Consider the following 12793-nt stretch of genomic DNA (forward strand, 5'->3'; position numbering starts at 1 on the left):
GCTGCTCTGGTTTGCCAGAAGCGGCACAGTCATGCTGGCCACATGACCCGGAAGCTGTACACCGACTCCCTCGGCCAATAAAGCGAGATGAGCGCCACAACCCCAGAGTCGGCCACGACTGGACCTAATGGTCAGGGGTCCCTTTAAGAAGAGCCTGAGATTAGCTCAGCAGGTACGGCGGGAGTCTGTTAATCTCAGAGTCCCAAGTTCGAGTCAAGAGATTTCTGCATCGCAGGGGGTTGGAACTCGAGGACCCTCGGGATTCCCCTTCCAAATCGACCATTCCATGATCCCTGCATTACAATTTGTAGGATTTTGGGCAGTTAGTTAGAAGATCTCTTGTCTTCCCCAGACAGGGCGCGCCCAGGCACATCAGCAAGAGTAGGCGCGTGAGCTGAGAATCCCACGGATCCTCTCCGACTAGGGAGCGCAAAGTGGGCACCCTCGAGGGGCACCCGACGCGGCAGCTCGTGGCTGGGAAACGCCGTTGAATCGGGACCTTCGACTTCCTCCCCGGGGCAGCCCTGGCCTTTTCCCACAAGCGCGCGCACCGGGGAAGAGGAGGAGTCCCTTTTTGCACCTGGGGATGGGCGGCAGGGAAAGGGAGGAGCCGTCGCCTCCCTCCTCCTGACCCGAGGCAGAGCAGGAAGAGGAGGGCGTCGCCACCAGATCAGCCACCCCGGAGGAGTCTCCTCCACGGTCCGGCGACCAGGGAGGAGAGAAACTACCCACCCCGCTCCTTGCAGGATCGCAGGGGGCGCAGATGCGCGGAGATGGCTGCGGGTCTCTGGATCGCTTTCCTGCCTCTGGCCCAACTCCTGCTGCTGGCGGCCGTGACCCTGCAGCGCGCAGGTAAGCGGCGATCGGGCGCCTGCGCCCCACGCGTGTTTTGGGTGGGGTCCGCGGAAAGTGCGCCCGGCGGATCGGAAGCGGGGAGTTCCTCTCCCCCGGGTGTTAAGGCTTATCCGAATCGCGGAGGGCGGGTTGGAGAGGTAACCGGAGAGCCCCGTGGGTTGCTCGTGGGACTGGGGGTCGTGGGTTCGAACCCAGAGTTGGGCGAAAGAGTCCTGCGTCGCGCGGGGTTGGGCTAGATGCCCATCGGGGTCCCTTCCAACTCTGCGAGTCTCCGATTCCACGGAGAATCGACGTCGCGCCAGCCAGCGCGCCTTGGCAACTTCCTGGCGTGCGCCGCGCCTTCGCCACCCGTGAGCGCGGGAGCCTGGAAAGTTTGAAAGCGACTTGGTGGGGAGCTCTTTCGTTTCGGAGTTTTCTTTCTTTCCGTCTGAGGAAAGGGGATCGGGCTGGTTTGGAGATGGCATTGAAACTTGAAAGGGGTGCGGAGGAAGTGAACGGGCATCTCTACTTATTCACTCTGCCAAGGAAAACTTTCATGTCTCCTTTTGGTAGCTGGCGCAGTGGAACTGCGGAACTCGCTGCCACAAGAAATAGTGACGGCCACCAGCTTGGGTGGTTTTAAAAGAGGAGAAGGCAGATCCGTGGAGGACAGGCTGTATAAGTGGCTGTTAGTCTTGATGAATGTGCTTTTGCCTCCATGGTAGGAGACAGTTATGCTTCAGTTGCAGAGGAGAATGCTCTGGTGCTCAGGGCCTGCTTCCCGGTTTCCCATATAAGCTGGTTGGTCACTGTTGGACTGGTTGGTCACTGTGAGTACAGGATTCAGGACTAGATGGGCCCTTGGCCTGATCCTGCAGGGCTGTTCTTAAACTGGACGTCCTGAAGCTGAAGTGATTGGTGGCTGCTAGTGCGTTTGTTTGCTTGTTTTAATGAAACACTACAATATTTTTCACTTCCACTATCGTTGCTTTTGGTATATCTGTGCTGCTTTGGGACGGCTTATTAGTGCTGAAGACGTGATTATACCACAGTTCATGGCTCAATTGGGTAGAGCATGGTGCTGATAATGCCAAGGTTTGATCCCTGTATGGGACAGCTGTCTGTTTCTGCGTTGCAGATCCTCAGGATCTCTTCCAACTCTTCAATTCTATTATTCTATGTACCGTATTTTTCGCTCTATAACACGCACCCGACCATAACACGCACGTAGTTTTTAGAGGAGGAAAACAAGAAAAAAAAATATTCTGAATGAAACAGTAGATGTATGATTTTTGTGGTTCATGCTGTGGCCACAGACATGTGATTTGGAGCAGCCCAATGCAAAAATCCTGAGGATCCATGTGGATCCATGCTTTGTAACCACGGAGGAGGGAAGGAAGGGGAACCATGGATCCTCTGCTCACGACTGCAGCAGATCCCCCCCGTCACCCGCAGGCATTCGCTCCATAACACGCACAGACATTTCCCCTTACTTTCTTAGGAGGAAAAAAGTGAGTGTTATGGTGCAAAAAATGCGGTATATACTTCCAGTACTATCCCCGCATGTAGCAGCAAAACTGGACGCCTTTATCTGCCCCGCCTGCAGCGAAACATGTCTCTCCCATACCAGTTGCTGTAGCCACCGCAGGCGCCGTAACTCTCCAATGCAGTGTTTGAAACTTCCATTGTCCTAGGCGCATTTTGCAACAGGGACTTTCATTAGTGCAGGCAGTTTCTCTGAGCTCTGGGTGCCTAAGATTTCAGATTAAAACTGCAGAGTGGAAGGAAAGGAGGACTTTTTCTGCCTCCCCACTTCCAGCTACTCTCTGAAGACTGGAGAAGAGACCTTCTTAAGAATAATTAGGGGGGTGGGCAGGGGAAGGACTAGACCATGTGAAAAATGAATTTTCGCTGCAGTTCATTCATTTTCAGCTTTGTATTCTTGTTACAAAAAAAGTGCACCTAGACATTGTTGCACCCATAACTTAGGTTTAAGGTGCCAGACAGTGCCATTATCTAGAGGTGCATGACTGGGGATTATTACTGCCTTCACACACTAATACCGCATCTTGTAGAATTCTATCAGTTATATTTTATCTGCACAATTGGAATGAATTTCAGGAACCAAAAAGCTTTTTTATGTGCAGAAAAAGAGGTTGGAATAGGCCAATATATATGTGGGCTGTCCCTGGATCAAGTGACTTTTATTCTTTATGTTCTCAAAGCTCTTAATGTAGCTCAAGGTTGTCATCGGAACTAGCCAGATGTTTAACTGATAATGAATCACAGTCAGTCCATCATTTGAAAAATAAGGCTTTTGAGCTGTCTTACGCAGGTGGTGCTGTGGTCTAAACGACTGAGCCTAGGGCTTGCCAATCAGAAGGTCAGCAGTTCGAATTCCCGGTGACAGGGTGAGCTCCCGTTGCTCGGTCCTTGCTCCTGCCAACCTAGCAGTTCGAAAGCACGCCAAAAAGTACAAGTAGATAAATAGGTACCACTCCGGTGGGAAGGTAAACGGCGCTTTCGTGCGCTGCTCTGGTTTCTCCAGAAGCGGTTTAGTCCTGCTGGCCACATGACCTGGAAAAATTGTCTGCGGACAAACGTCGGCTCCCTCGGCCAGTAAAGCGTGATGAGCGCAGCAACCCCAGAGTTGTTCGCGACTGGACTTAATTGTCAGGGGTCCTTACCCCAAAATGGCAACTTGACTTAGTTTAAGGAGAGTAATCCCTTTTATGAGAGGGTGGAGCACAGAGTTCTTCTTAGTTTGTGTGGAGTGACTCCATGCTTCGATGTATCTGCATGATGGTTAAAGGTAAAGGGACCCCTGACCATTAGGTCCAGTTGTGGCTGACTCTGGGGTTGCGGCGCTCATCTCGCTTTATTGGCCAAGGGAGCCGGCGTACGGTCATATGGCCAGCATGACTATGTCGCTTCTGGCGAACCAGAGCAGCGCACGGAAACGCCGTTTACCTTCCTGCCAAAGCAGTACCTATTTATCTACTTGCACTTTTGATGTGCTTTCGAACTGCTAGGTTGGCAGGAGCAGGGACCGAACAACGGGAGCTCACCCCATCACGGGGATTCGAACCGCCGACCTTCTAATCAGCAAGTCCTAGGCTCTGTGGTTCTGGTGTCAGGATATCATTCTGATGTTATTCTGCTGGCACAGTCAGGTTGTGAGTGGGAACACTGTTGGTTGGCCATACTCTTCCAACAGTTTATCAGAAAGCAGCTTTTTAAGAAGTGTTGCAACACTGACCTAGAAAGTTGTCCGATCCGATCCCAACAATTCTGGTGTTGTCTGTGTAGTAGCTTTGATGCACTCACCCTCGATATTTGTGTTGTCAGAGCTTTTCCCCCAAAGCTTTAATTATACACAACTTATGCAAATGTTGCCTCATTTGAGCGAGTTAATGATTTGTGAAGGTGTTCAGGACACCAACGGAAAAGTAGTACGTCCAGTTTTTGTCCCGGCACACTTAAACATAATTTAATTCCCTGCTCCAGAATACAAGTGGTTTTTCCTTCCAAGCTCCTTCTATGTCTTACTTTTTTGTTATAAAAAAGAGCGATCTTCTTACAACATGCAGCTGATGTTACTCATTCCACTAGGCCTCCCTGAGTCAAGAGAGGCAGGAAATAGCAGTTATTAACTGGCTCCTTCTTAATGCTATATTTGCATCGCTGACGGTTCGGATGCTATGCACAAAACATGATTGTTATCCTAAGCATTTCAAGTCAATTTTATTAGCTTATTGAGGAAATCCAGATTCTTGGTCCTTTAAGAGAAGTGGAGCTTCAATAAATCCCCAAAGCCTTTTTACTGATAAGAATGGAATAGGCCCAGTTGGTTTACTTGATTTGGATGTCAGCAAATCTAAACAAAGCTACTAAGCTGACCAACAGAAATTCCGTAGAAGTCTTATCTCTGAAGTTCCAATGCATCCTGTCTGTGTACTATAGCTGTAGAATTAGAAGCAGGGAAGATGGTATGGGCCGGCTGTGTTCTAGAAAACAAAAAGGTGTGAATTAATGCTATTATTTTGATCTAGGGATGGGCTGTACTGTAGGAAGATTTGTGGCTTGTAGTCAGGCAACAGCATAGCTGAATGTTGACTAAATATCACCCAGACAGCATTGGAAGATAACTCTTGAATTATTGTGCATAAAAGAAAAGAAAAAATCCCTGAAGGATGTGACTTATCTTGCTGGAAGGTTTTGGATCTTCTCCCTAATGGTGATTAAATAAGAACATGAAATCTTGACTGACTTACACCAAAAGTCCCACATCCGGCTTCCCATAGCTGCCTCTGGGAATCGCACAAGAAAGAAATGAAGGCTGAAGAAGAAGAAGAGTTTGGATTTGATATCCTGCTTTATCACTACCCGAAGGAGTCTCAAAGTGGCTAACATTCTCCTTTCCCTTCCTCCCCCACAACAAACACTCTGTGAGGTGAGTGGGGCTGAGAGACTTCAGAGAAGTGTGACTAGCCCAAGGTCACCCAGCAGCTGCATGTGGAGGAGCGGGGAAGCGAACCCGGTTCCCCAGATTACAAATCTACCGCTCTTAACCACTACAACACACTGGCTCTCAATGTTTCTCTCCCAACAACTGGCATTCAGTGATGTTCTGTTTCCAGACCTGAAGTTTCCACGTAGCCCTCGTGGTTGTATAGCCCCAACAAACAAACCTTCCATGGTTTTTGTCTAGTCCCCCTTTGGTGACCATTGTTGTGCCTTGACTTTAAAGTAAAGGTAAAGGGACCCCTGACCATTAGGTCCAGTCGTGGCCGACTCTGGGGTTGCGGCGCTCATCTCGCTTTATTGGCCGAGGGAGCCAACGTGCAGCTTCCGGGTCATGTGGCCTGCATGAATAAGCCGCTTCTGGAGAACCAGAGCAGCGCACGGAAACGCCGTTTACCTTCCCGCTGGAGCGGTACCTATTTATCTACTTGCACTTTGACGTGCTTTCGAACTGCTAGGTTGGCAGGAGCAAGGACCGAGCAATGGGAGCTCACCCCGTTGCGGGGATTCGAACCGCCGACCTTCTGATCGGCAAGTCCTAGGCTCTGTGGTTTAACCCGCAGCGCCACCCGCGTCCCGCCTTGACTTAACTGCTAACCAATTTCAGTGGACAACCCCCAAGCGCTAGTATTTTATAACTGGGAGAAAAACCTCTCCACATGCTTTCTCCAAGACACACAACATTTTCTACACCTCTACCCTGTCACCATTTTTCTCAGGTAATTATCCCCAAATTTCCTCCTAGGGATAATTTTAGTTGCCCTTTCTCCCACCTTTTCCATATCCTTTTTGAAATGGGGTGACCAAAACAACCACATGGATTTGGTTTCTATAATGGCATGATGATATTAGCACTTTTATTATTATTGGGCCCCTTTCTTCTTTTCCCACACAGAATTCATTTTTCTCCACAGCTGCCACACACAGAGTTGCCATTCTCACACAGGGACCCATCACAGCCCAGTCATTACCAGTTCAGACTCCAGTAGTGTATATGTGAAGTTGGGGTTGTTGCTGTTCTTTTGTCCCTATGTGCTTGTGTTGAACTGCATTTACTATTTTAATGCCAGTTCAGCCAGTTTGGAGAGGTAGTTTCGGAGCTCCTTTTAATACCTTGTTTTGTTTACCACCCTGAACAATATAGTATCATCGCCACACTTGAAATATCGTGAATGAAGGTGCCTCACCCTTTTGATCGCTTTTTTCTGCACCTTTTCCCAGCCCTACAATATCTTTTTTGAAAATTGGAAAACCTATTGTGGCTTTGCTATTTATTTACAAACTCAGGTCTAGAGAAATACGTTATGAATCTCTTGGAGACAGCAGCAAGATTTTAGAAAACAGCATTATGCATATATATGGATCCAGATTTGCACAGAGGAAAAAAAGAGGTATTTCAAAATCCTATTGACCAACCAGGGTGGATAAAAATCAATGACTAAAAAAAAAAACCGGATTATTTTATTTAAATTGGATTTTTAAAATAAAAGGCTTTTGGAAGAAAAATCTTTCTAAAGATAGCTTTCTATTTAAGTTACATTATAGTCCAAAGGCTATTCATCAGGAAATAAGGATTTGTTTTAAGTTTTTCATGTGTGCTAAAACTCAGTCTGTTTTTTGTCTTTTTTAAAGAATTGTTTAACCACATCAGTTAACAAACATGGATACATATGCTATAATGTTATTGTTTTAGTTAAATAAATTGTTTAAATTGTTATCAAGGAAATGATTATTTTTCTCCTTCTGATAAAGTACAGCAGAAAAGTTGTCCAAATATAAACAGTTAACTTATTAAACCTCACAATAATTTCATAATTATCTGTCTATGCATTTCTATTAGTATAACCAAACCAGTAATTTTTGATAGAACAGTTAAAACTACTCTGAAAATTTATTATTCCAAAAATGAAACCTTCATCTGGTTGTAAATATTATGATTATACCAGGAAGAATGAGTCTTTCTGTAGAGAAAAAAATGATTTAAATCAGGTCTTACTGACTAGTGATTTAAATCGATTTGATTTAAATAAAATCCATCCTTCTGCATAGCAGCCACCATTCATGTATTTGTAAACTCAAAGCTAGACTGCTGTAAAGCTCTCTACAGGGGACTGACCTTTATAATGCTGAAGCAACAACAGGAAGTTCAGATAGCCGTGGCCTTACTCCAGATGTTAGATATGTCATTGGTAGTAGATCCCTATGGTATCTATTATTCTTGCTCCCTGTTTTTCTATGGGCTTGTTTATATAGCTTGGACCCAACATTTGTTGCCATTCCTAAGACAGGAGAAGAGTTCTCTCTCTTAAGTGTACTTAGCTATGTGCCAAGTTAGGGATGAGAAGGTTGGTGTGGAGAGGCGTTCTTGATAAGAATATTATATCTAGGAGGCTTCATAAAGTCTGACGGCAAGCGTCTTCTTCCAGACGTGTCATCTTCAACTAGATTTTGATGACTGGTGTGAATGGTAAGATGTACCATGTGCAATTAATAAGGCTTAGTGTATTTTGTTTCAACTAGTTTGTTTTCGTTATCCACTCCAAACATTTGAGATGGGCTGAATTGCAAATCAAATGAATAAAAGCATTCCTTAAACCCTTGCAGAACTGGACAGCAGCTCTGTGCAATTCAGAGAACTTCCCTGGACTTACCAGCCAGCTGCTCCAAATCCAAAATCATTGACATCACAAAGCTGGCTCTAAGCAGTTTATGTTTGGTGAAATCATAGATGTGGACTGACCTAGTGATATCTGAAAGTGCCCAGAATACTTCCTTCTTATGTAGCATATTTCATAGAATCACAGAATTGTGGAGTTGGAAGAGACCCGAGTGTCATCTGGTCCAACCATTAGCTAAAGCTGGAGATGGAGTTTCTACAGAAGTTTCTCTTGTGGCTTTGTCACTTTCCACCTGCTCTGCGTTGGCAGTGAAGCATGTTGCCTTTGAATGTGAACTGTTTAATACAATGGAGGCGACACCAGAAAAACTGAAACTGCCCTAAGATGTGATTAAACGTTTCAGGTGACCACCTTTAGGAAGCTCCACAGAGCTCTTTGGGTAACAGTATATTAGAAATATTCAGCTCCTTCATTCTTTTTTCCTCAAGAGTTTTAGCAATGTAGAGGCAGTAATTGCTGTTGAATTGTTGGGTTTTGCAATGGGAACATAAGAATCTGCCTTGTAATGAGACCAAGTAGCCTTGCTTTGACTTGCAGCTGCTCTCCAGGGTTTCAGAAAGAGTCTTAGCCCTGCTTGGAGTTGCCAGGGCCTTTCCCGTATTTGCAACTACCCCAATAAATATTTTCCAAGTAAACCTGATGAAACAGAACCTTGGCTACTGGGAATACATGAGATGCTTATATCATAGCACCCAAAATTAACACGGCACACTCCTTTGGGTGTTGTTTACTGAATGCAAAGTCAAACATGTGAAATCGGGTCCTAAAATATTTAGAACATCAGAACATTTTCTGGAAAAAAGTGGACGCTCGGGTTGCAAATGTGATCTGTGTGGGATGCACACTTGCAACCTGCAGCGTTCGCAACCCGCAGCTGCGCTTCTGCGGGTTGTGATTCGGCGCTTCTGCGCATTCGCGGCCGCAAAAATCCGGAAGTAACCCGTTCTGGTACTTCCGGGTTTCAGCGGTCCGTTACCAGAAAAAACGCAACCTGAAGCATCTGTAACCTGAGGTGTGACTGTACATCTGATTCAAAATTGTTTGGAGCACCAGTATTACTAATAAACTGACTGATAACAATTTCCTGGACAAGCCACATCAATGGCTACAACTTGGTGGTAATGGCATTCTAATGTTTTATTATGTAGCATTAGTCATCTGCTGATAAATATTCCCAGTGTTTTGTTTGAAAGGATCTACTATTGATCACTAGCCAGGATAGAGTGACATAGAAGCATATTCAAAGTATTCAGGAAGGGACAGCTGTAGCCTGTAGCCCTGTACCCATTTACTTGCGAGGAAGCCATACTGAACTCAGCGGGACTTTCTTTTGGGTGGATTTGTATAGGAATACACCATAACTGAAGTATCAAAAGTATGACGTCTTGTTTCTTCGTGTGCAATGCTCAATGTTTCTCCTGCTCCTCACCATCACCCCCACCCCCTTGTCTGAAGAGACAATGGAGTGCCACTCCAGGGATGAAGTCCAGCCACTGTGTTAGTGTGAGGGAAAAGTTTGTTTTGCTGGGCAGGTTGGGTCAACAAGTGTTTTATTTTTCCCTTTTCCCTGCCAGCAAACAGTTATGAATGGCAGCCTCTGATTGCTGGGGTTCCAGGAGAGGGAGTTGAAAAGGAGAGGATTTGGAGAGACAGTCGAGGAGATAGGGAGTGAGAGGAGAGAGAGTTGGTTCTGGGTAGAAACATTCATTCTGAGGAATATATCACAAGCTAGAGAAAGGAGTCTCTGAGACTCCCAAACTAGTTAAGAGGGGTGTGGAGTTCCCTTGGGTCTGTTACTTGGAGTACCTCAGGAGTCGGGTTGCCAAAGGGGTGTGTAACTGACAGAAAATACCACCTTGTTTAAGAACCAAAGTATCAGGCGTCAACAGCTGTGCAACAACTGAGGAAGAATTGTGAAATAACTGGAAATAAGCTGAGCATTTACCGCTGAGTCTAAAAACCTGTAACATCTACCTGAAGCGAAGTTACTGAACATAAACAGCTGAAGTTTAAAAGAAGCTGTGCTTGATTAGAAGTCTATAACATCAGTTAGATTTAGTACAAATATTATTAAGTGAACGGCTACCTGAAATAGCATTATAATCTGAAGTATCCTTTGGTTTACCCACTTTGTGTCATAAACTTCCTTTGTTTAATAAAATCATTCTTGTTTATTTGATCAAACCCTGCCTGAGACTCCAAATCATTAAGTTTTCCTTCACACACGTCCCCCACAAGATAGTCTGTGGGAATTTGTGGAAGTGGTGTTCCATGAGGGGGGTGCCCTATATTTAAGTGAGGGCCGACCCAACGCCGTCAGGGGAAAAGTGCCGTTGTGCCATTGCAGTTATCAGCACCAAAGTGACCTCCATGGGGCACAAGCTTGAGGAGCGTATATGGAAGTCCTGGGCTGCCTAGAAGACAAGATTCCCCTCTCGGCCTGACGTCACATTTGGCACCAGCTTGGCTGAAGAAGTTGCCAGAAGGAAGTGTACAAGGCACCATCCAACCATCTTAGGGACTCCACTCTGCATGTGTTTACTCCTTAGCCCTTTCACCTCCAGAAGACAGCCTGCAAGGCTGCTGAGGTTTAAGATCAGAGTGATTTCAGAGGCACCATTTACCCGTGTGGTCTTGCTTTGCAGATTATTCAGGCATGCTGGCCACTAAAATCAGGCCTGTTCACTGGTACTGTGGGGTCTCAGGAAGAGCCACAGAGGCCTGTTCTTGTCCTGTTTTTTTTTGGGTTAGCCTAACTGATGCCATTTTGCTTCTGTAGAAAACTGCCTGCTTTAGTATTTAGGAGGGCGAGCCACAAATATGTGAAGACCAGATAACGTTGCTAGGCGATTTTCAGGAAAACCTCCCTCTGCCAGGCAATTCTCCCCTTCAAGGTCTCCAGGCAGGGTGTCCTGTTTAGATCAGCGCAAGGAACCTTGAAAGAGGGAAAGGGAGGGGGGATACCTACAAAAAGTATGAATAAAGGTTATTTGGGGCGGCTTCACCATCACACTGGTGAGTGTGGCTTGCCCGCTCTGTTTTACTCAGCTGAATAAAGGAGTGATTCTGGGAATCTCCTCTGTCTTTAGCATTTATTGGCTTTTCAGTGACCGAGGCGGCTTGGGCCCGATTAGCGGACCCCAACAGTACCATGGACCTTACAGGAAGACCATGGGAAGAATTCACAGGAAAGTGCCTCCCTCAGCACTCTTGTAAGGCCTAAAGGGCACCTAAGCAATCTGGTCCAAGGTACACAATCTAGGAGAAATGCGTGCTTAGTTAGTCCCTTTGAAAGACAGGTTTAGCTTTGTAGCTCAATGTTTGCAGAAGCTTCATTTACCAGTGTAAACATGCGTCTTTACACCGACTGGTTCTGCGTCCAGCTGACAACTTCCTTGTTCTTTTGTCCTGCCCTCGCTTTTGAGTGTTACATGCTGGGTGTTGCGCAGCACCAAGCAGTGCCTTGCGGAAAATATTGGAATGGTGTGTGTGTGTGGTTTTTTTTTTTTCATGTCTGTTATCTTGCCTCACTCTCTTGCCCTTGTTTCACTTCTCATTTCAGCCCGAGGTGTTCATATATCTCTTTGGGACAAGTTAGACACGGTGTTAATTGTATCTTTGCATCTAGCCTGCTGATTTTTCAAAATGCAAATTGCACCAGCAGGTGTGGTTGGAAGGGTGAGAGCAGAGAGAGGGAATTTAATCCTTACTCTCCCCTGCTGTGGTCTGGAGGAAAATCCGCCTTAGGAAGGTGCTATTTGCCTTAAGGGGAAATGTCTCTTTGTGGCAAATTCTTCCCTCCCCCCCACATCAAAGGCAAATACCAGGTTCAGAAGAAGGATTTCCCCCAGGAGCACAGCAGGGAAGGGCAATTGTTTTGAAACAGAGTATTTGTAAAGTTTGTGTATTTTACAGATTTGTAAGTCACTTTGGGGGGCGGGGGCGCTGTGGGTTAAACCACAGAGCCTAGGACTTGCTGATCTCGGTTGTTTGAATCCCCACGAAGGGGTGAGCTCCCGTTGCTCGGTCCCTGCTCCTGCCAACCTAGCAGTTCGAAAGCACGTCAAAGTGCAAGTAGATAAATAGGTACCACTACGGCGGGAAGGTAAATGGTGTTTCCGTGCGCTGCTCTGGTTCGCCAGAAGCGGCTTAGTCATGCTGGCCACATGACCCGGAAGCTCCCTTGGCCAATAAAGCGAGATGAGCGCCTCAACCCCAGAGTCGGCCACGACTGGACCTAATGGTCAGGGGTCCCTTTACCTTTACCTTGAAGTCACTTTGAAACAGTTCTTGCATGAGAAGCAATTTTTAAAAAAGGTAGTATTAATAATAATTAAATCCCCTTCCCATGCCTGCTCTGATTCCATCAAATATCACACACACATATCTCAAATGCACAGGCAATACATTTTGAAAAACCTGCAGCTTAGCTGCAAAGACGTAGTTTGTCCCTTTTAATGCTGATTTGTGCAAACTTTCTGTTTGCAGTGGTTTCCTTGTCACAAACCCCCCATCTAAGTATCTCTATTCTTGCTGACCTGCAGATTCTGAGCTGCTGGGAATTAGGACACACATGTCCTCATGAAGTTCTCCAGACAAGGAGATAGGGAATGTAGAGGAAAGTATGTTGTTAGTTGCTACGTTTATGTCTACATAATTCCTCCTACTTCTGAACTCCTTCTCCATGTTCATTAATTCCCAGCTGGCTTGGTGCTTTTTAGCCCTTTCTGACTGTCATGAGCACTACTGAGCACTAG

At 46.1% G+C, this 12793-nt stretch overlaps 1 protein-coding gene across 1 annotated transcript in view; it reads left to right on the forward strand.

Annotated features, from left to right (window-relative positions):
* Positions 1-539: 539 nt before the first annotated feature.
* Positions 540-12793, forward strand: part of CDCP1 (CUB domain containing protein 1) — a 49250-nt gene continuing 36996 nt past the window's right edge. Inside the window, exon 1 of the mRNA XM_083468095.1 lies at positions 540-852. Within this exon, the coding sequence (XP_083324221.1) occupies positions 774-852 (79 nt within the window). The 5' untranslated portion in view covers positions 540-773. The remainder of the gene's footprint in view (positions 853-12793) is intronic.

This window comes from Podarcis liolepis (genome assembly GCF_965112155.1).
Source record: "Podarcis liolepis genome assembly, chromosome: 12".
Classification (NCBI taxonomy): domain Eukaryota; kingdom Metazoa; phylum Chordata; class Lepidosauria; order Squamata; family Lacertidae; genus Podarcis; species Podarcis liolepis.